The 24,772-nt window shown below is 43.2% G+C and overlaps 1 protein-coding gene across 5 annotated transcripts in view; it reads right to left on the reverse strand.

Moving 5' to 3' along the window:
* Nucleotides 1–13,000: 13,000 nt before the first annotated feature.
* The window catches only part of ASRGL1 (asparaginase and isoaspartyl peptidase 1), a 33,434-nt gene continuing 21,662 nt past the window's right edge, over nt 13,001–24,772 (reverse strand). For all 5 annotated transcript variants that reach the window (XM_084826902.1, XM_084826899.1, XM_084826900.1 and 2 more), the window contains 4 exons: nt 23,550–23,704; nt 21,530–21,648; nt 19,180–19,290; nt 13,001–15,419 (listed from right to left, as the gene is read on the reverse strand). In XM_084826902.1, coding sequence (XP_084683028.1) covers nt 15,190–15,419; nt 19,180–19,290; nt 21,530–21,648; nt 23,550–23,704 — 615 coding nt within the window. In that variant the 3' untranslated portion in view covers nt 13,001–15,189. The remainder of the gene's footprint in view (nt 15,420–19,179; nt 19,291–21,529; nt 21,649–23,549; nt 23,705–24,772) is intronic.

Genomic DNA, 24,772 nt, shown 5'->3' on the forward strand with positions numbered 1-24,772 from the left:
ATGTTATTAAATTATACCAATCCATCAATAGATTGGGGTGTCATTCTGCATTGTCAGCACACACACAAAACTTCTTTAAAAACACACATTAATGGTGTCCATCACATATACGAGTGTGATCTCCATCTGCAGGCTGTGAGTGACATCTAGCAGCAAGGCACAGTTCTACTGTGTTGTCAGATTGGGTCTATATCAGCCTTCCCCAGCCTTCTACAACTCCCAGCATCCCCTAGCCAGTCATGTAGTCAGGGGTAAAACAGGCAGTATAGGTAGTCTGGTGTCACAGCGGGGCTTAGTAGCAGTAGAACAGGTAGCAGCTAAGGGGGGAGGGCGCTTGGGACACCTTTAGTCATGAACTCAAGGTCAATGAACAGCATTTTATACATCACATTCCATGAGTTTTGCCTAGGCCCAATTCCCATTTCAAATGACACTTTGTGAGTACAAACAAGTTAAGGCGGTTCAAAGGATTTCAAGGGAAACGCTGCTTATGGGAAGAGAGAAAGAGGGATTATGTATGTTGGTCATTCATAACAAGACACTGCAAGTTTCTAATAAGCTTCTGCTGGTGGGGGGATGTTAGTTGTTGTCCAGCACATCTGCAGGGCGCCAGGTTGAGAAAGGCTGTTCTATCCTGGCAGCTCCACACCACAAGTTTCCATATTAGTTTCACTTTTGAACAAACGGAACATGCAGGCAAGGTAACCATAACTGGTTTATCTGGTCCTTCTGTTTGCTCAGGCAGAATTCCCCTCATCCATTGTCAGCTTTCTTGTTTTCCTAAGGTTGTAAATGGCACCAGCCCCATAAGCCCCCAGCAATACGTGCTTATATTTCTTGACGCACCATGGACCAGCCTTCCCCAGCCTGGTGCCTGGTGGACTACAGCACCCAGCATTTCCACCATTGGCTGTGCTGGCTTGGGCCAATGAGTACTGAAACCCCAAATATCTGGAGGGTGCCTGGTTGGGGGGTGGGTGCTGCTGTGCCCTCTTGCTTGTATTGCAACTCCCAGCTGTTGCAGCCAACTCTCCCTCCACTTCCTCCAAGCACTTGGCTTGGCCAAAGTGGCTAGCTGTAGCCTCTGCTCACCACTCCCATAAATTCCAATCTGAGAACTCCCTCAGCTCGTCTCTTTCTGGCCTCACTGTTGCTTCCTCACTAGCCTGCTTGGTATCCTCTTCCTCTGACTGTACCCTGATTTCCAATACCCTCTTTCTTCAATCCTGGATGCATTGGCTTCACTCCTGTTCTCCCTCCTTTTCCCTGCTTAACAGTGTCCTGGTTCCCTCTCCTTCTCTACCTTGGAGCCACCATGGCCCTTTTACTTCCGGCACCCCCAGCTCCTGCTGTTTGGGATCTACTCACTGGCTCCTGTCTGTTCTCAACCGTCTCCATCAGCTACATATACACAGCCTGATCAGCCTTGCTCATAGTTACTTCAGTAATTATTTTCCTGTCCTTCTAGAAAAAGGAACACACGTCTTTCATATGGAGCAAACAGCTCAGATGGTTATCATCAGAGCACCTGGACCTCCTCCACTCCCTTTCTCCTCCACCTCTGTCTACTACAGCATTTTACTAAACATTACATGTGTAATAAAGCCTAGTGGCCTCCAATTTCAGTACAAAGCACCACGGAGAAGGGGATCATATGTAGCAGAAAAGCAGCCATGCAGAGGGGATGCTAAACCTTTTCCCCATCCATCACTTTCCCCCTCCTCTCCTTTCACAACACATTTTAATTCCTGCATTATTCCAGATGTGTTTTGGGAAATCTGCCCATGTTTGGGACTCCTTGGCTGAAAAGATGGAGGAGAGAGGAAAACAGATAGGGAAAGGGTTAAACAACTCTCTTCCCATTACTTCTCTGCTCCATATTGCACCACAAATCAGGTCTGAAAAAAGATGGAACAGAATGCAGTGAGCTGATAATTATATCATCAGTATTCTCTGTAAAAAGTGAACAAAGGAAGGCAATTGCAAATTAAGCTATGTGGAAGCAATTAGGGTCACTACAGTATAGTGATGGAAGATGCTGGACTTACTGGAGATTAAAAATACAAGAACTCTGAGTGAGAACAACTTTAAATAGAATAAGACTGCAATACCATGCACACACCACTTATTTGGGAGTAAGCTCCATTTAAATCAGTGGGACATTGTTGTTGTTGTTGTTGTTCAGTCATTTCCAACTCTTCGTGACCCCATGGCCCATAGCACGCCAGGCCTTCCTGTCCTGCGCTCTCTCCCAGAGCATGCTCAAGCCCATATTCATTGCATCAGTGATGCTATCTAGCCATCTCATCCTCTGCCGTCCCCTTCTCCTTTTGCCTTCAGTCTTTCCTAGCATCAGGTTCTTTTCCAGAGAGTTTTCTCTTCGCATTAGGTGGCCAAAATATTTGAGCTTCAGCTTCAGTATCTGTCCTTCCAAAGAGCACTCAGGGTTGATTTCCTTTAGGATGGACTGATTGGACCTCCTTGCAGTCCAGGGGACTCGTAAGAGTCTTCTCCAGCACCACAGTTCGAAGGCATCAATTCTTCGGCGCTCAGCCTTCCTTATAGTCCAGCTCTCACAGCCATACATTACTACTGGGAAAACCATAGCTTTGATTAGACGGACCTTTGTCGGCAAGGTGATGTCTCTGCTTCTTACTATGCTGTCTAGGTTGGCCATAGCTTTCCTCCCAAGGAGCAAGCGTCTTTTAATTTCATGGCTACAGTCACCGTCTGCGGTGATCTTGGAGCCCAAGAAAATAAAATCTGTCACTGCTTCCATTTCTTCCCCTTCTATATGCCAGGAAGTGATGGGGCCAGATGCCATGATCTTAGTTTTTTTAATGTTGAGTTTCAAACCAGCTTTTGCACTCTCCACTTTCACCCTCAACAAGAGGCTCTTTAGATCCTCTTCGCTTTCTGCCATTAGGGTGGTATCATCTGCGTATCTGAGGTTGTTGATAATTCTCCCAGCAATCTTAATTCCGACCTGTGATTCAACCAACCCGGCGTTTCTCATGATGTACTCTGCATATAAGTTAAATAAGTAGGGCGACAATATGCAGCCTTGTCGTACTCCTTTCCCAATTTTGAACCAATCAGTTGTTCCATGTCCGGTTCTTACTGTTGCTTCTTGACCCTCGTACAGGTTTCTCTGGAGACAGGTAAGGTGGTCTGGTACTCCCATCTCTTTCAGAATTTGCCACAGTTTGTTGTGATCCACACAATCAAAGGCTTTCGCGTAGTCAATGAAGCAGAAATAGACATTTTTCTGGAATTCTCTTGCTTTCTCCATGATCCAGCGAATACTGGCGATTTGATCTCTAGTTCCTCCGCCTCTTCGAAACCCAGCTTGTACTTCCGGTAGTTCTCGGTTCGCATACTGCTGAAGCCTAGATTGTAGGATTGTAGGATTGCAGTGGGACATACTTCTGTGTAAACCTGCATCACATTGTTATGCATGGATTGCTATCCCATGAATCACAGTGGCTCTTGTGCTGCTAATGCTACAGTCTTGTGAACACTTACCTACATATTTTGAACATAGTGAGATTTACAATTAAACTTGCTTAATGATCAAGTTTATTTATTTGTTTGTTTGTTTGTTTGTTTATTTATTTCATTTCTATACCGCCCAATAGCCGAAGCTCTCTGGGCGGTTCACAAAAATTAAAACCAAACAACACACAATAAAACAATTTAAAATATATAGAACATTAAAACCACAATATAACAATACAACCACAATAAAACCTAGCAGCAGTACAGGAGTTTAAAATACAGATTTAAATCAGCAAAGATAAAAATTTAGAAAGCTAAAATGCTAAAATGCCTGGGAAAATAAAAAGGTCTTCACCTGGCGCCGAAAGGAGTACAATGTAGGCGCCAGGCGAACCTCACTAGGGAGCTCATTCCAGAGCCGGGGTGCCACAACAGAAAAAGCCCTCCTCCTAGTAGCCACCCGCCTCACTTCCTTTGGCAAGGGCTCACGGAGAAGGGCTGCTGCTGATGATCTTAAGGTCCGGGCAGGCACATATGGGAGGAGGCGATCCTTCAGGTAACCTGGCCCCAAGCCGTTAAGGGCTTTGAATGTTAACACCAGCACTTTGAATCGGGCCTGGAAATGGACTGGCAGCCAGTGCAGCTGGAAAAGTACTGGCGTAATATGAGCTCGCAGGCCAGTCCCTGTTAACAATCTTGAACATTGTAAGTTTGAACATTAGTTTTCATTATGCCATAGTTACTGTAACTTTACTTATTCTGCCATCCTATACCTCTTATCCTTTTGGCAATAATCTTCAGTTCACCAGTAATAAGTAGAAAATAAAAGCAACTTTGACATGCTTCCACTTGTGAATTTTTGGCAGATTTACATCCTAGAAATTAGCCAAAAGAATCAGGGCTGAACCATCCCACCTATACTTCATATTCCTTCAGAAGTATCACTTTGGCCAGGATAACAGAAGATAAGAAAGGCTAAGGGCACATTCCCACAATCACGGAGGAGGGGAACCATGCTGAGGGAAGGGGTAGAGAAACCACGCCATGAACACCCCACACATGACTGCAGAACAACACAGGGCAAGGTGGTTCCCTTACCCATCCCTGCAGTGTGGTTCTCGCATCATCCTCCCGCTGCTGTGGCCGCGTATCCCAGCAGCAACTGTGGAAGGAAGCAGGTTACACTGGCTGCTGTTGCTAGTTACCATAGAGATCACCCGCGCTGGCTAGGGCGTTGCTGGAAGTTCGGGATGCTCTAGGCAGCTGTCTCTATAGGTGGCTGCATTTATCTACAGGGAGGTCTGATTTAACAATGGAGCACCAGATGACATGGTAAGCCACCCCGGAGCCCCTTACCCCCACTGCAGAGGGTGGGTACCCAGGCTAGCTAATGTACCACTTGGGAGGGGGAACTCCTCCCCCCACAATACACTAACCCACCATGGTTCGCTCCCTGTCGTGACCCACAATGTGAACCCAGCCTAAGGCTGCAAACCTATTCACACTTATTTGGGAAAAAATCTAATTGAGACTTAACTTCTGAGTAAATGTGCCTAGGATTACATTGCAAATGTCTCACACAGGAGCTCTTTTTTTTCTGTGCAATCAGTAAAAGATAGTCAGGCATCTTATATGTCCCATGTCAAATTGATTATTCCACATTAGAAGTGTTCATATGAACTCATGCACTGATGAGGAGGGGGTGGAGAGGACTGGCATTGCCCCCAAAGCTGTCATGTCCCCACTGGAGGAATCCTCCTGAGAGGAAGAGCTGGAGCTCCCAGAACCTGAAGGTACCCCAGATCAGCCACCAGACCAGGAGGAGCCCTCAGGGGAGATGGCTGCAGGTCCATCCCCATCAGAGGGAGGGGACTCTGCCTTGGAGGCAGAGGCTGAGCAGCCCCCTGGCCCCCAGGAGCATCATCGTCTCAAGCGACAGGCCAGTAGGAATCCAGTGAGAAGCCGTGCTTGCTTGCAAAGAAGGACTCCTCAGGAGAAAGTGGCTGTTCCTGAGCAAGGCTCTGACCAGAGAGCTCTCATGTACTGGAGCCAGGCTCTGGGTGGGGCTCAGCTGCTCTTTGGGGTTAAAAGCCTTCGCTGTAGACCTAGCCAGTGTTGGAACAACACTGTTCACTGACTCCTGTGCCTTGCCTTCTGTACCTTGTCTTGTGATTGACCTTCCGTGCTACTGACCCTTGGTCTCCTGTTTGACTTTGCTTCTGGACTCTGTATGGTGACTTGATGCTTCCTCTGTGCTTTGACCTTTGTTTCTGGACCATTCCTGCCTTTGCCTGATCCCATTCTGGACTGGAACTTTTGTGCATGATGATTTTCCTGCTTTGTTGCCTTGCCTTTTGAATTACCCCATAATTTGTACCAACTCAGAATTTGCTGCCAACACTTGCACCAGCCATGCACACCCCACCACCACCTACACATTTAGCTGATTTTGTGAAGTGTTCCTATGGATGCCAAACACTTCAGCTTGAGGAGAGACGCTGGTCCAATCAGGATCCCTCTCTGTGTGGAGGCATTCTATGAACGTAGGCCAGTACATACCTCAGGCATGATTCCCATGCTGGCTGAATACACAGCCATGTGCAGGGAGTGGAGATGGTGCTGGCACAATCCCACTCAATGCAGGAGGATTTTCATATCAACACCTCTACTAGTTTTAGAATCTTTTAATTCTAAATATAGACCTACCAGGGTTTTCCAATAAGAGCTGCAGACGACAACAACAACCCTAGTTAATAGGCAAGTTCACATGTCACACTAAACTACCTTGACAAGAAGTCATGATGGGTGGGTTGTCCCAACAGATGATTGCCTGCTCAGTGGCTTCCCACACCTTCTTTCTCACTTAGTCCCTCTCAGCCTTTCAGCCCACTGTGCTGGCACATGTCCCAGGGGGCTTTGCAGCCTCCTCTTTTCCTCATCTACTATGTCAGCACCCTTTCTGCAGTTGGTCCACTGCAGTTGCTGGCTGATGAGGGAATCTCCCCCTCTCCACATCAAGTCACAAAAAGGAAGTAATTTTCTGAGCCCTTACGAAGGCAGAAATGCATTTGTAAGCTTTGTTTACAAATGGAGAGGGGGTCTTGTGCTCTTGCGAGAGTGCCTGACCATTATTGAGCCCAGCTTAGTCAGATCCCTCTCTTGCCAATGTCCTTGTCAATTTAATCCTCCACTTTGGGGCTTCCCCATAGAAACTCCCCACCACCACCACCTGCATCAGGACTCAAAAAGGAAATAATTTTCTGAGCCTTCATGCATTTGGGAACAGGTTTGCAAACTTTAATATTTTATTTTGTGCAAGACCAAGAGTACCTGTCCCCTATTTAGCCAAGAACACTTGTATCGCCCTCTTGTCAGTCTCGTCTGCTTCAGCCTTCCCTTGCTATCCAACACTTTTTTTAAAAAAAGGCTGCTTTACATTACACTGAAGTAATAACACCCACTGCTAAAGCTCCTTCTCTCCTGCAGCCATTAGCTGCTTTCAGCTTCCCAGCCCCTTTCATGGTTGTTGCTTCCCTCCACTGGTCTCCATTGCTAGCTGTCAGATATATATATATGGGTTACAGAGCAGTGAGCAGGATTGCTAAACATATGCAAATGTCATGGCAAAGCAATAAAACAGAGGGGAGAAATTGTACAAATTTCATGGCAGGGCATTAAAATGGAGGGGTTGTTGTTGTTCAGTCGTTATGTCCGACTCTTCGTGACCCCATGGACCATAGCACGCCAGGCCTTCCTGTCCTCCACTTTCTCCTCGAAAACTGAGGGGGAAATCATGCAAATCTCATGGCAAAGCAGTAAAACTAGGGGAAAATGCACAAATCTCATGGCAGGGCAATAAAACAGAGGAGGAACCTGCACAAATTTCAAGACACAGCAGTACAACAGAGGGGGAAAATACAAAAAATTCCTAGCAGCAGTCATTCAGTCCTGTGCACTTCCACAGGACCAATTTAAAAAAACAAAAACAAAACACAAACTTGAAAATGCGTTGTGGACATTCTCTGGTGTTCGTTCTTGAAGATTCTACACACACACAAAATTAAAAATCCATCCTGAGGCTGAGAAGGGATGAGAGAGAATGGTGGCGGCATTAGCAAGATCGCAAGGAGTGGCAGGGGTTTTTGCTGCTCTTGCCAGGTGGCTCTGTAGCCATTCCCAACCACCAATGGAAAAACCGCCCTGCCGGGTTTGGGCATCACACTCAGCCACCCTGAGAACAAGCCACCCTAAACAACCCTACTAGAAAGCCATGGGTTCTCAGGGTTTTTGCAAAACTACCCATGACAGGAAAATTGCTCTGGGTTTAGATGTCACAGTAAGCCACTATGCGACCACCCACGATAACCCACTGTGGCTTGGCATGATGTGCAAACCCAGTCCGTCTGTAAGCTAGAGCTGCCTTTTGAAGCAAAGGAGTTGCATTTAATCCAAAGGGGCAGGGTGCATGACGTAAAGGGTCCTTGTGCCATAAAATCCTGAAAGTATCACTACTACTGTATGGAGGAGAAACACTACTCTGTAAATAGCAGGCACTACTGCATTATTTACTCTGAATTGTTGCACAGAGAAGGGTGGAGCACATGCCAAGTGATTGATAAGAAATACCAAGGGAACAATCCAGCTACACTTAGACACTTTTATGCACCATTGATCTGAATGGGAGAATTAAGCACACGCTTAATCCCCCTGCCCCGAAATCCATAAGAAATAAGCATGCTTAACTTGGGGTGGATTGTGTCCCAGTTGAATATTTATTCAAATTGTTTAGGGAGAATTACTGGAGATCCTTTCCTTCCACCAGGCAATTCTTGAATGTTGTTACAGTGTCAGGTTTTCTTATTGTGTTGGAAATGGGTTGGGTACAAAGCATGTGAACAACAAAACATCTGCTTGAGATGTTTTTGTATGTGCTTTATACTATTTGATTTCAAAAGAAAATGTGCTTGTGGACCATGTAACAGTCGGGGGGGGGGGAAGAATAAACTAATTTCACCATAATAAAGGCCGGAATGGCTTGGGCCACTTGGCAAAGCAATATTTAGCAATTCATGAACACCGTGGGTGCTTGGAATTCATTGCTATTGTTCTCTACCCAAGTTGGTTTGGGGAAAAGGTCACAGGCAGAGGAAAGGAAGTTTTGACTTTCACTTGTCTGTAATTTCTAAAGAAACTTATTTTGGGGTGGTCACATATTCATATATCTTGCAGCTTTGGGCTCTCAGACAAATTAACATTGAGCTATGGTCCATGGGGTCACGAAGAGTGGAACACGACTTAAGGACTGAACAACAACACTGCATCAGGCATTGTTTTTGTTTTAAAGCCACACTTCAACCCCTTTATGACCAAACGAACAGCTATTGTTCTTACTTTATTTTATACATTGTTCCATCTGAATCTGGCAAGAAGATTTTGGTCTTAAGCCATTTTAAAACAAAAAGTCACAACAGCTATAATTTCCTACTAATAAAATCAACAGTTGATTACTATGCTATAACATTTTCAGCAACTCTTCTGAGCCTGTATCGTAGTTTGAATCGAAGATGTTTTGTTTCTCTTTTACAAATCCTCCTTTTTACAAATGCTAATCCAGCATTTATGTGTATAAATGCTTATTACATGCACTCAGATTTCAACCTGAAGGTCCAAGGGAGGAATTTACACACATTCTTAAAAAAAAAAAAAAGAACCGCAACATTTGAAAATTGGGCTCTTGGCCACCATTCCTACCCCATTTTCCTAGTTTGGATCAACGCTCAGAAACTGAAGTTAGATCTCCTTATTGGAACAGAAGATCTCTTTCTTGCCATAGCTACCAAAAAGGTTGTTTTGAAGTAAGTGTGGTTCTCTCAAGCTGACCACACAACATTTTACCACAACTGGTCTCTGCTAGGCTGCCTTTTAAAAGTATTAAAACAGCAATAAAGCCTGCAGTATGCTACAAGCCATAAAAATGTCACTATAAATGCAGAACAACTAGAAAAGCTAAATGATCTATTGCAACCATGTAATGAGTTGAGCATTGAATGTGCTCTAGTTTATACGCAATATTGCATATATTCTTGTGAAATCTGAAAGATGAAAACGATACAGCAAGGACCCCATATCAGAGTGGTGTATTCTGTGAGGGTCAGTGTTGCTAAGCAGATAGCTTGCAATCTTGCTATGCATGCATAATGGGCAATGCTCATTATGTCTGAGTGCAGCCAAGTACTTAATGAGCTGCATGCTACAATGCATTATACGATTTAAGCTCTAGTAAAGCACTAGCAATAAAGAGTCAGAAGTGCAGAGCTTGAGGGCTGGCACATAAAGTGACTATATTTACACCACAGCAAGATACTAAGAATTACTCAGGAAGTGCAAGAAAATCTGGGAGGTTTGAAGAATAAGAGAATGATCTGCAATGAAATGAAATAGAATCTGAAGCAGTACATTACAAAAGGTAAATTGAAAGAATAATCCTGAGACAGTTGAGTTGCTGATCCCCATGACTTTTAAACATTGCAAAATCTGGGTCACCTCCTAATCCACCTGCCAGTAGGGTTAGGAACTCCAAAACGTTAGGGAGCTCATTAGATATGTCGAAAGGTTTACAGCAGCAGTCTCCAACCTTTTTGGTGCCAGGGACCGGTCCAATTTTTCCACGGACCAGAGGGGGAGTTCCGCTGGCGGACTTCCGGCTGCTGGGATGCAAATTGCATCCGCTACGTTTGCGTCCCTATTCTTTGCTGTAATCAGCTATGTAAGGATTTACTTGTAAAACAGGAATCCACATAAAGAAGGCTCCACCAGGAGAAAAAGTTATCCCCCCTCCCAGTCCCATAACACACACTTTCCTCCTATTTCTTGGGGGAGGAATGTTTTCCAAGTTGTCCAGTGAAAAAAATTGGAAACTTGAAGAAACATTTAAAAACCTCTTGTGCAATATTTTCATTTCTGAATGACAAGTGAAACTATAGCATTTTAAAATAATACCGTTAGAGCCAATTACACTCCTGGAAATGTCAAAATCCAAAGGTATTGATGATAGCACTGATTCTGCATTTGTGTGGATCCCTGAACCATAACCTCCACAGCAAAAGATGACAAGGATGTGCTTGACTGTGTGCATACAAAGCTCCGTGTAAAGGAAGATTCTGATGGGCCCAAGACCCATAGAGGTGCCCTTTCTCACTGTCAATGAATGCACAGCTGGCAGGGGTGGAGCTAGCCCTTCTGCCCCCTCACACATGCTCTTAAAGCCCAAGGGGGTCCACCTAACCCTCCCCCTTATCAACAGTTATCCACAGTTCAAAGTTGGCTTCAGCAGCCTGTGGCAGGCAGTGCTCTGCCTGGTGTCTTAGTTTTCATATGCGGACATTTACAGCCAAGATGCATCCACTGGGGTACTCAAAGATTGAAACTTCTTGAGGCTCTGAGGAGGGAGCTAGAAGAAGACTGACCAGAACTCTAGCGACTCACACTGACAAAATTTTAACAAGACATTCCCCCAAGACAAAAATAGGGGCAATAATTTACAAGGAAGTGGTACCAGAAAAGAATCATAGAATAGTAGGGTTGGAAGGGGCAATTGAAGAGCAATTGGAACATACACTAAACAAGCAACACTCTTAGAACGTGATGTTGAAAAAGTGCTTTCAAAAGTTGCAGGATACAGAGCACTTTCAGGTATTTGGTCCACAGTAGGAACCAGCCTAGCATATTGCTCTTGAAACACTGTCTCTGCCTTCTCTTGCTTCTCAGTATGTAAGCAAAGGTTCTACACCATGTAAGCAAAGATGGTCTCATGTATTGCACTTCCTCACCACTTAGCCTCCATTCACCCAAACCTTTTGTCTTGGCCTTTTAGACACAATAATCTCCTCTGACATTTTGGCTGGCTGGCACTCTTTACTAAGTAGATTCTCCATGCAAAAATGTCAAACAACAAACTTTTATGAGGAATATAATTTTTTGGCTTTATAGATGTGTAATGGTGTATGGAACTTCACTCAATGCCTTTAATAAGAAACACTTCAGAGATGTAATCCAAGCTCCACCAGGAGACCAGCTTAGAAATAATGCAACTGCTACACCTCCAGCCAAGATAGAGAGACACCAGCAGGACAACAGACTGCCAGAAGTCCCCCGCATGCCAGTGGAAAGTTCTGCTGCCAGCGATGTTCTGCCAGCAGAGTGGGGGAAACAGGGTGTCATGCCCCTTCATTTTCTCAACACACCTATAGAAATGGCATAACCCTATGCCAGCCTTGGGACTGGTGTTATTAATTCTCGGGCTGGTGTAGTTAATTCCCAGTGACTAATTGTTATCAATGGGAGAAAAGAAAAAAAAGCCACAAACACACACATGCATACCCCTTCCTTCCTGCCCACAGTGAAATGGCTCGCAATGGATGTGGTTGCTCCATCTGCAGATCTCTCTCTCTCACGCACGCACGCACACACAAACACAAACATTAATGCACAGTAGGATTGTTCTGCAAGACTCAAGTTCCTGAGAAAGTGATGCAACTCTAACCCTGAAAGCAGCACGTATATAAAGTGTGTATATATTATTTATTACATTTATATCCCACCTTCTTTCCTCTTGCAAGGTATCCAAGGCGGCTTATGTGATCCTCCTCCTCTCCATTGTATCCTCACCACAAGCCTGTGAGGTGGGTTGGGCTGAGAGTCTGTGACTGGCCCAAAGTCACCCGTGAGCTTCCATGGCCGAGTGGGGACTAGAAGCTGGATCTCCCAGCTCCCAGCCCAACACTCTCACCACTAAACACACACACACACACACACACACACACACCCTTCAAGGGCTGAAGAACTGCAGTAGCCCTGCTTGGACTTTTGTGCTGGTGATAGGCATCCTATCATAAAGCACAACTGCTGAAGAATGCAGCCAGACACCACAATATAGACATCTGCCCCAACTTACCTCATCATAAACTACTTTTGAATCTTTCCCAAGTTTTAAAAACAGCTTGTCACAGGAATGGGAGTGTGGGGGGTGGGGTGGGAGATGAAGGAGGAAAAGCTGCTGTTCAGGAAGAAAAAGTGGACACGAAGAACTAGGCATGAGATTTTGTGGGTTGTAGTCTATGCAATGAATATGAACTTAAGCACGCTCCGGGAGACAGCGCAGGACAGGAAGGCCTGGCGTGCTATGGTCCACGGGGTCACAAAGGGTCGGACACGACTGAACGACTGAACAACAACAAAAGTCTAAGTAGTGAGGCTAGGCAGAATTGTTCAGGTTCGACATACAGATCAACATCAGAAAGAAGGGGGGAAAGGTGCAAGGTCTGCTGGATCAGCCCAATCAAGCAGAGATGTCACAGCAACATGGATCACTGCCAAGCTAACTGAATGCAAGTAAAGGCCTATCCTAGGAATTCACAAGGCACTGTCACTAGTGAGGATGCGACTGTTTGGGAGATCTGATGCGAGCCTGACTGGGCTGTTTCATGCAAGGCACAAGAAGAGGCACAGAAACAAAAAAGCATTTATTATAGTGCAATTTAGCAGTAGTCCTCCAACTCATAACATGTTAGCATGATGTCTGTTACAGTTGAACAAATCAGAAGGTAAAGAGACATATGCTCTACAATAAAGTGCTGTACCCTTAGTTTTAGAGATACAGATTCAAAGCTCATACCACTGGTTCTACGGTTAAAATTATTTCCTTAATTTTAAAAGGGGACATTTTTGCACGTTTTGGGAAGGGGGAGAGGACTGTTACTGAAAGGGTTGGGAGCTAATATTTTACATTCTTCATGGAGGATGGAATAAGCAAGTCCTCCAAATCTATGTTTTACCCTGAATACTGCTGTTTTAATCATATTATTTTTACTTCTATCAAAGGCTAATTATCATATCAACAATGAACTTGAATTTACTCTTGTTATTCTACAAGAGAACCCATTTCTATATGCCACTTAAGACAAGCTTGATTTTCTAACAATACACTTGAGCCATAAAGCATGCATGAGTAATTTACTCTACAAACATACTGGAGTTATTTTCATAAGGAATATGATGGACATTGGCACACCATCATTACTTCCCAGGTGGAGAAGGCGGTATGGGGCCAAAGCTATATCCAAATATGACTTAAATTGGTGAATTACAGTACTATGAACAGAATAAAAGGAAAAGCATTTTTCCTGGAAAATAGCTTCACTAAAAAGAAACATCTTTCTTGTAAGTATTATAACTGGAAAATACATTTCACTCTGTAAATTCCTATTTGAGTGCTATAAGAACCTCAAAAATGCTTTACCATAAAACACTACTATAACTTTATACAGGGAAGCTTATTTTCCCAATTAATAACTACTTCAGTAAGACAGCTATTTGTTTATAAACTATCAATCATCAGATATAGGCTGTGCTTTGCTACATGATTTTGCTTAGTATAGTCTGACTCCTTTATCCAAATCAAAGGAAATCCATTCTAGAAATCTGATATGTCAAAATGAAAACTTTGCATTCCATTGCATGCTTCTCTATACAAGAGAACTCTGTTTCCTTATATACTCTTCCTCCTTGCAAATCAAAAACTTTTGTGATAAAATTGCCTAATATTTTAGTAACAAGATGAAGTTCGCATTTTTGTGAATATTCATTTGGAAGCAGTCAGTGGCTGCAATCATCCCAGGCTTTTCAAAGTTTACATAAAAACAGGAACATCTTAACAATGTGATCCTACACATGTCAAAGCTACTCATGTTTATTCAATGGGACTTACAGGGCCTGTTCACAAATCACGCTAAGTCACTGTGGTTTAATTTACCCCTGGAGCTTAGGGTACATGCGGATGGCCATGTTGCATAATCAAGCAGCAACCATGGGCTGTTTTAGCATTGTGAGAGGTTTATTAACCACGCCAACAACCCACACATGCTGGGCTCGCATAAAACAAGCCACAGTTGCAACTGGAATACGCAAACGTGGCCTGGCACACACCACAACCCACTGTGGCTTAAATAATCCTAGCGGTACCACTGGGCTTAGTCCCAGCTAAGGGGGTATAGAATTGCAGGCTAAGCATTCAGTTTGAACTGTCAGCTCATCTTCCCATCATCACGAAAAAACTCAGGGTTGCTTTTTCCACTTTGCTTCACATTCCTACATACCACTTCTTAAGTTACATGAAAACACAATCTAATCATATTCATACTGAAGTGCATATAATTTATCTTATTAGTATTATAAACGTATTCACTTTAATGTTAGTCTTCTGGGTGATAAGAACACAGTGTTCAGCACATGTTCTTCCACTGCAGTGCAAAAGCATCATACACCATGAAGACAATGAGATCACATCCAAGAACAGAAGTTTCTGGGATAGCTTTTTCTTATTCTGTAGCATGAAGGTCAACAAACATGTAATATATTGTGAGAACATTTTCAATTGGAATACAAGGAGGAACCTAAACACAAACAACCCAGAAACAAAACTGTGATACAACTCTGTCCAGGACATCAGGCTAAGTTTGATCTATACTGGATACTGGTTTCCTAGGATAATCACATCAGGCAGAAAGGTGCCCCTCAAGGTATTGACCTGGGAGAAGAGTGCATGCCTTATTCTCAAGGGAACAACATAATCTGTTCCAAACAAAAGTCTAAAATCTTCATTCTGCTATATAACCTCCTCTTGGTTCCCTGCTTTTATAATTCTATGCCGCTAAGGGCTTCTTCGGCAGGTTGTGTATATCTTTCACCAGCATTAATGCCACACTGCAGCTGGTCATCTGTTACGGTAGCCCAGGACATCTGCTTGGTGGAGAACCTTGCAGCCCAATCTCCTGAACTGCTGATTACAATGACCCCACCCAATCCCCCAACTCTGGTTTTCATGCAGTTTAGGGCAGCATCAGCAGCATCTCCTGGCAGCTTCCCTGAAAAAGAAAAGAACATATGAGGGTGATTTTTTTTAATGTTAAGTAAAATTAATTAAGATTGGAAATGTGTCCTATTTTCTTTTTTAAAAATACATTAAATCAATGTACATTTTGTATCCTGCTAGATTAGCCAACAATAGGCTTCTGTAGTGGCTAACGTTCACCAATATAATAAGCCTCTTAAAGGTGATGGCCATGATCCAAAGACCTATGCAACTAGTTCCATGAGAACAAGGGGGCTTTAGGCTTGTTATTCTCAAAACAGCAGTCTCCCAGACCATATGGCAAACTTCTTTTGAAATTGACTGCCGGGGGGGGGGGGGGTGTCAAAAATTATACCAAGCTAGCTCAATCCTTCTGCATGTGCCAAAGAAGCTCTTTGGATCTCAGCCAAAATAAGTATCCCAGAGTTCCTGCCCCGCCTCCTACAGGACTCATTGCCAGACTCCCTTCATTAATGCCACACCTGTTTATAGAATCAAAGCTGGATGAGTCTATCGTCTCCTAGTCCTTCAAGCTATGTTTCATCAGACCTTGTTAATTCCTGACTATCATTCCTCCAGCCTCTTCTTAAATGCCTCCAAATGAGGGAGATTCCATACCCTTCCTATAACTGAGTTCCATTGGCCAGCTGTTCTAATGACAGATAGAATACCAAAACAACTTTCTATTTCTTCCCTTTACTAAAAGGAAAGGGAAATAAAATATATTTACAATGGATGGGCTTCATTGTATCATGGGATGATGACCACACAATCTTTTCTCTGTTTTATTTTTCCTGGCCCACTTGTATGTTCTCCTACTAACTGACTGATTTTAACTGAATTTAGTTGTAGGTAATCTGGCAAGCATGAACTTCCAAGGATGTTAATCATCTTGTCATCCAGACCTATGTCTTTATTGAACACTGATATCAACCAAACCATCACTGTGGGATTTTATTTTTGTTGTTCCTGCATGTGTTTTTGGTAACTACAAATTGAGACCTTTAAACATTGTAAAGTGTACAGTCAAAGTCAGCAGTAATCAAAGACAGGGGAACATTTAATCAGTTTTAAAGAGAGTACAATGCCTCATGAACATATCAGTTTGTGTGTGTGCACAGTAAACGGTCTGAATAATATTATCTTTCATGTCCTTATTCCCAATGTATATCCCCAGATTTATTTTAAGGCAAGATGTGTTGCTTGACCTAAATATTCCAAGTGCATCAGGTGTGATAATAGCAACCCAGACAGACATAACAACCAACTGTAAGGTTTTGCCCTTCCTCTTTATAAAACTAAAACCAAATACCCCAGAATGGAAACTATTCTCATGCTTAGAAACCAAAGCCCCAGCTTTTACAAACACTAACAGGAAGGATATTTTCATCCGGGCAACAGCTGCCATAATAATGCTTAGACATTCCAACAATTGTGGAAAGGATCATTCAGTCCATACCCTTCAGTGGAACACCTGCTCTTCACTTGTGCCACACTATCGTCTGAATTATGTGGCCTGATTTGAAAGGGGCTGGTGACATACATTGGTGATCTAATGATCTGAAAATGAAATCAAGAACCTACCTTAATATACATCCTGGATGTATAATGTACATATTCCAAAATCAAATAGGAGTGTATTGATGCACTCCCCCCACCCACCCTAAATGTGAAAAATTGCAACAGAAGGCTCCAGGAGCAGAAACCTTAAAAAAAAAAAAAAAACAAGTGCAGACAATTTCTCATATTGGAGGGAGCAATCCTATGTCCACTAGATAATGACTAGACGGCCATAGGATTTTCAGTTTCTGGGAACCGAGCTCGAAGCCAGGGCTCTGAGCTCAGTTCCCAGAAACCTCACTCCCCCTCCCCTGCTGCCTCATAGGCAGTATGGTTCTTCCCTGTCTCTGCACTTGTAACCACAGTGTGGAGCAGGGGAAAAGGGGGCATTCCCAGGGGTAGGGAGGAAACCACGGAAGTGTTGTTATGATGCTTCCTATGCATTGTTTGGCCTACCCCGCTCCTGCTCCAACGTCCCCAGCTAGACAGCCAAAATCAGCAATCTAGCCACAAATGCAGGGCAGGTGGAGCGTGAAGGAGAGGTTCCCCTCTGTGCTCTGCCTGCCCTGCATTGGATAGTTGGCTGCCTCCGAGTTTGAAGGTGGCTGATCCCGATAGGATTGCGCCCTTATTTATTGATTACATTTTTATACTGCCCAATAGCTGAAGCTCTCTGGGTGGTTCACATGAAGGAAACAAGTGTCCCAAGTTAGTTTTCCTCAACATTAAATTAGAATGACAAGCCACTTGTTAAAGGTGCTAAAATAGAGGCTAAACGTCACCATGCGAGCGTTTATCCACCAATTGCTTGCAGATAATCTGCCTGGAACATATTTTATATGACAGTAATGGTTTCCCCCTTTTCCATTTTACTATTATCCTGCATATGTGGATGTGAAGTTCTTTTTAGTTTATAATCCATTAGTGTCAGATGTTGGAATTGGCCAATGTCTGCAACTACAGTTTAGTAAAACAGTGGTCACACTTACATCTGTAACTATGTTCGCGAGAAGTAGGTCAATTGATAATGTTTATAGGCTGTAATATAAATCAAGAGTTTGGATAACATTGAAAGTAAAGCTCTCCAGGGTCATCTGTACCCTGATTATGTTACAGTCACATGAACATCTTGTTGCCAGTTATTTACCACAGTCACACTTCTACATAATACACAGATCAATACACAGATCAGCACATTTAGTTTCATTCATACAGCCTCCCTTTCAAACAGAAGTCAGAGAAACTGGTGTTTAAGAAGGATTTGATAGGAGTCATCTTAAATGCAAACTGCAAAGGATTTTATAGGATTCATCCAGCCCCTTACGACAGTTGAAAGCCTTATTGCTATTGCATATGAAACTGCCAAAATGCCTATCGTATAATTTTTGTAGTTGTGCTTTTAAAAGTAACCAACACTTTGTCACATGCAACTCTTTAAAAAAAACACAATTCTTTGCTTTCCAATACATGTTGGCAGGATATTGCTCTAGTACCACTGGATCGGGGCTAGCATAAATTTAGCCCTAAGAAGAAAATACATTTGTCTAATCATTCAAATATGATTACCTAGGACATGAAATTGTTTGCATTGCATCCCCTCTGCCAAAATCTCTGGTGTCCCACTCCTTTTATCTATTTCACATTTTTAAATATTTCCACTACACGCACTGGTCGCTCAAGGTAATATACGTCATTCACACAAAAGCAGCAATAAAACAGAAAACATCAATAAAATGGAAAGCATAACAGTATGAAGGGGCTAGTCTGACATCCCTAGGGAGAGAGTTCCACAGGCAAGATGTTGTTACAGAAAAGGCCCTGTCTTTAGTGGCCACCAGCCTAATATCACTAGGGAACTGGACTTATCACAGGGCTTCCAATGATGATTGCGAAGTATGACCAAGTTCCTATGGTTCATATGCCTTCCAGTCTAAGAAACATCAATCTTAAAAGCTTTAGTTGAACCCCAAGATTTGGGAAGCATAATGACAACACATGTTATTTTCTATAACATAAACCTGTGAACTAATAAGTTAGCACTGCATATGTGTCCATCTGCTCCATTTTCAATATATGAATAATATCCAAATAACTTACGTATCTGTGGCACTGAAATAACTGACCACAACCTATTCCAACCAACAAACTGCCCGGGATATAGTAGCTGTATGCGCTCCATAATTTAGGACCACCACCAAAGCCTAAATGTTTACCTTGTTCCATGTAATAGAGGATAAGTCTTGCAAGAACTACTTTCATGATGCTCTCTCCATGGCCTGTGGTAGAAGTGGCACCAACATTGTTATCTGCATAACCACCACTTCCTGATCAAAGAAAAAGCAAAAAGGTATGAGGTGGCACTGTCACTATTCCACATCTCAAATCAACCATGGGATATATTAAATTGTATTTAGCCAATGATAAAAGCAGTCTGCCTATCTCCATCTTTTGTGAATCTGAAGGATCCACATGGAATCCACTCTGCATCCACATCAATGGAAGAAAGTTTAGAGAGCAAGGGTTAATGTGCAGTTCAGTGGCAGGGAAATTGGAAATCCAAATCTTCATGCCTCCCACTGACTATCACTGGAAATCAACAAATAGCTATAACTTTTTTTCTGTTTGCCAGAACAGGCTGAAATCTGGAGGAATAGTAGTCCCTTATGAAGGGATTATGCCTGCCTAATGTCAGGTGCAGGTGGTTTTGTGCTGTGCACCTTCGTATTTTGGGGTTTTTTTTTAAGGTAACTGCTGACAACAGTTTTTATTTCTTGGCAGAATTGGATGAAACTTGCAGAGATAGTTGCCCCTTCTGAGGGGATCAAGCCTGCCAAGTTTCAGATGAACAGGTGCAGGGAGGTTTGCACAAGAGCAGCCTTTACAATTTTGGGGTTTCCCAAAAAAGGACGTGCTTTTCTCCCTACATTTTCTGTGGGCAACCACAGTGGAATTGTTTGAACTGACACATTGATTTTTTGGCCAAGTGGCAGACCTGCTGATAAGGGAGGCAAAAATATGAACAATTTTTTAAAAGGTTTCTTGTGAATGGATGACTAGCTCTCTCTTGCAATGCTTTTGGGCTAATGGGACTGGGGGAATCTTCAGTCTGTTAAAGTTGACACACAAGTCTACTGACGTTTGCCCACATACACTGAACTATCATTCGATATATTCAGTACATTCCTCCTAATTGTTTATTCCCAACTTCCTCATCCAACTTCCTGTCAGCCAGCCCAGGGTTACTAAAGTTAAGCAAATAATTCTTACTGAGTGAAACAATGTAAGAGCATACTGAATGCTCTCTCTCTGTCTCTCATTCTCTCTCACACACACTGATTAACTCTCATCTGTGGATTGCAAAACAAAAATTAAAGTTTAGACCAAGTGCATAAGTAAGTGGATGATACATTTGCTAATATGCTATGTCCTTCAAACAGCATGCCAAGCTAACATTGGCTCTGGAACTACCAGTAATAATTGCTGGTGGCATGAATGTCATTAGAATTTAAAACAAAAGCATAAGTTTTTTCCCCCTTCACAGTCTAACTCCATTAATTACCAAAGCTTTCTACCTTGAATTTCAACTGAATACATGAAGTGAGGAATCTGTTCTACTCAGTGCACATTATGGTTTAGTACTTGTAAAGTATTTTGTGTGTACAAAGACACTCTGGGTTCTTACGAGGCTTCTCAGGAATATCCCTTCTACTTCCTCATGGAAGTGCTGTTAGGCAAAGTATATGCCTGTTTCCACAAGAAAAGCGCTTACAGAGAATATATTTCAAGTGACCCTATTTGAGTAAACAATCTCAAAATATTTTTTTTCCACTCCTTACCCATCTTATCTTGGAAGTATGTTGCTCGGCATGCAAAAGTTATGAGGTTGTTGTTTCAGGAAAATACACAGTTCGATAAAAACAGGATTTTTAATTTTACTTCAGACCCCAAACTCTGCTTACCATTTCTGTTTCAGTACTTCCTGCTTCTACTGTTCAGTTTAAAAAGTGCCTTGGCTCTTAGGCAGCAAGAACAGCTGCCACAGGAACTACAAGCCCTCATCTCAGTTCTTTGCATTGCAGCCTTGGTGTTATTAAGTCATTACTGGTTACGAATGGGAGAAACAGGGATGCTCGGGTTTGCTGAAATTCTCTGAACTTCACTTGAAAACTTGGTTTGGCTCACGACCATTTTAGCTTGTGACATGTTTTTCAGTTCATTCAAATGGGGAAAGTGTGCACTATGAACGGGGAAAGTGCACATCTCTGTGCACATTTTTCAAAATTGCACACTTCCCCCCCATTGAGTAAACTGTGAAAATGTGTGTGGGGGGATGCATATTTCAAACTGTGCATTAAAAAAACACATTTTTTTTAATGCAATTGCAAGTTCGGGAATGTGCAAAATGTTTTGAAAAAATGCTCTCCTGTTCATGTTCGGGGTTGCAAATGGGGCAAGTTCAGATGATTCATGGACTGAAATGAAATTCTCGTACATCCCTATTACTGATATCACGCATTTCATATGATCAAGACAGACTCTTCTTCCATGACGATGCTCCCCTACCTATGCATGAGGTATCGCCAACGCGGCCAACTCGTTTGTTAGTAAGTCCCCCTGTTGATGTTGCACAAGCTACATTTCCTGCACTGTCGATAGCAACGGCTCCAACTGTTCCAAGGTCTCTGCCAAAAATAGCATTTCAAACAATTAGTTGAAAATTGGAGAGTATTTGCCAAAAGAACATGGCATCTGTTCTCGCAGGTAGCATTTCCCAAGTATGAAAAGATAACAGAAACCTTCAGATTGAAGCCTTGGACATCAACGCAGGTCCACTTATTTGGGGAAATTCATGTAAGTTAAAGAAGCGTATCATAATGCACTTCTGAGTTTGCAACTAATCTGCTGAAAGCCCAGTCTCTTTTAAGTCTTAAACGAGGCTGCAACCATTGAATAAAATAATTGCTGCTGTGTTGTTGTGCAAATAAAAAAATCCCTCCACCCTCCCCAATCAATTGGCTTTTTCACTTTAATAGATTTGGCTCAAATTACACCTTCCTCCCAGCACTCGTCATTTCTTCATTTTCTTGCAAAGGTTTAGCTCCAATAGTGCCTTTCTGCCAGCGGAATGGAAACTGCTGGTGGAAGGGATTGGGTGACCTTCTGGAGAGGATTTGGGGACATATGGGGGGCTTCAGGGCAGAGGAGAGGAGAGGGAAGTCCTGTTGCATGACGGTGGATTTGAGCCAATCACTTTGGGCAGCTGCAGGTACTGAACGGCTCCTGCATATTTTGCCACACATGGTGGAGGATTTCAATCAGAAAAACAGTATAAGGAGAAAGAGTTAAACCACCCTCTTCCAGTGGTGTGACCCTGATCCAATCTGAGTCTCCCCCTGATGTGGCTCCTTTATTATCTTCTTTTTTAAGGGACGAAATTCTGTTCACGGATTTCCTGTGACATGGATCTCCTTCCTAGTTTGGCCCACAATTTCTGAAGGAATGGGGAACAAGATATGCAGTGGGCTGAGAAACAGGGATCTGAGGGAAGGAGGTATGGATGAGAAAGAAAAACATGGATCTGGGGAAAACCCACACAAAGGACCCTCCTGCCTGTGCACTGTTGGCAGGAAAGAAGACTAGCAGTGTACTCCTATAAAGCAGGGGTCTGAAGGCACATGAGGCAGCCACCATGCTGAAGCTAAGTAGGTCTGGGTCTGGTCAATGCTTGCATGGGAGACCACTGGGGACCCACATGTAGCCAAACTTGAGTTCCACAATGGAAGAAAGGTGGGATATAAATGTGATAAAAATAAAACCTCAAGCTCATGGGCTAAATCCAGATCTCCAGGGTTCCTCGGATGGCCACATCCTCCTTCCCCTGCCTGCTGATCTTTTAGTGGTTTTCCAGCATTTGCATAGTTTTTCTCCCATTCTAAAAGGTTGAAATGCCTCTCCTAAGGGTTAGTTAATGGCACTAAGAGCTTTAAGCTAAAATATGAGGGCATATTTTGCATTCTGGCCCTGTCCCTTTTGCCTTTAGCCCCATCCGCCCCTGGAATGTGGCCCCTGAGAGGTAGGGTGGCCATGACCCTCAGGCTGAAAGAGGTTCCCCATCCCTGCTATAAAGTCTATTGAGAAGTAAGGCACACCAGGTTCAACTGGATTTTCTCCCAGGTAAATCTGTGTAGGGCTGCAGCCTCAGGAAACCTAGTCTGAGGGCAGCAAGGCCGTAGAAGCAGCGAGCAGCTGGTTGGTATGTGACGGTAGGAAAGCTGAATTTCACAAGTTAAATCAGAACTGACATCTTGCAGGAATTTGGACAAGGCCATTGGAATATTTTAAAAACTGAAGAACAGCCCTGTTGGATCAAATCAAAGGTCCAACCAGTCCAGCATCCCATTTCCCACAGTGGCCAACCAGATGCCTCTGGTTATATTGCCTCTGAAGCTGGTGACCGCATCTAGCCGTCATGACTAGTAGCCACAGATTCTAGCCATACATACCCCCATTCCTCTCTCTCATGTTTTAATTTGATTTGTTCAAGCAGGCAGAACTTTGCCAAAATGCCAACATTTATACTTGCTTTTGAAACTCTTGAGGGTTCGAATCAGCCTCCAGGTTTTTCTTCCATCTCTCCCGTGACCGTTCTGTGATTAATGCCTCTCCAGGAACCTCAGGAACTCCCATGGCCCTAGCAAAGGTAATGGCCCCCTGGTCAGTCAGCAACATGTGGTCTGTCTGCAGGACAGAAGATAGAAGCAGTGACTCAAACTGTTGCAAAAGTAAGTTTTTACACACAAACACACTCACAACCTGATGATATTTTAGCGGTAGATTTTTTAAAAATACTTATTTATTACTGTTACAAAATGTGTGCTGCCAGGAGGCTCTAGGACATGATGAGATGCACATTAATAAATAAATCCATTTCCATCTTCCATTAAAGAACTAGTTTTGCAATTATGAAAGATCTTCACAGGTAGCAGAGGCCAGAACCTAATCTGCTGAAAGATGCTGCCTGTGATGTGCCAATGTGATTCTAGCTTCCTTATTCCAGGGGAGCAGCCAGAAAAAAAGAAGATGGGGGGCACGAAGGGGCAAAGTGCATTTCTGGAATGGTGACCTTGGTTCCACAAGACAGAGTTCTGGAAGAAAAGAATAAAGAAAAATATTTGCGAGGGGAGTTGCCCTCATCTCTTATGTCACCAGTGTTCAGTTGTAGGGTATGTGCAAGAAGCTAGAATGTTTCATATGTATCTGAAATGGAACTGCGACCTTTTAGGCAAGCAGAAGTGCTGCCTTTCATTTGTCCGGCTTCTGTTGAAAGATGTCAAAGAAGGGTGCCCCAGCACTTCTCATGTGATCTGCTGATGGCAATTTCACAAGGAGGATGCAACCTTTGCACCACATCTCATCAGCTCCTGCAGTTTGTACTGGTTTTGCTGTGCTATAGTCTACCAAACATCTTGTCTACAGCGCCTGCAGGTTTAGGGCTTTGAATGTTTAGGGCTTTGAATGTTAATATCAGCACTTAGAATTGGGCCTGGACATGGACTGGCAGCCAGTGCAGCTGGAAAAGTACTGGCATAATGTGATCTCGATGGCCAGTCCCAGTTAACAATCTTGCTGCCCCGTTTTGGATCAGCTGAAGTTTCCGGACCGTTTTCAAAGGCAGCCGCTCGTATAACGCATTGCAGTAATCCAGATGAGAGGTTATCAGAGCATGGACAGCTGAGCTATCTCTGTCCAGATAACGGCATACCTGGTTTATCAGCCTAAGCTGATAAAAGGTGCTCCATGCCACCA

The sequence above is a fragment of the Heloderma suspectum genome, chromosome 1 (genome assembly GCF_057233095.1).
Source record: "Heloderma suspectum isolate Gila_16-S chromosome 1, 16-S_ref, whole genome shotgun sequence".
In the NCBI taxonomy this organism is placed as follows: domain Eukaryota; kingdom Metazoa; phylum Chordata; class Lepidosauria; order Squamata; family Helodermatidae; genus Heloderma; species Heloderma suspectum.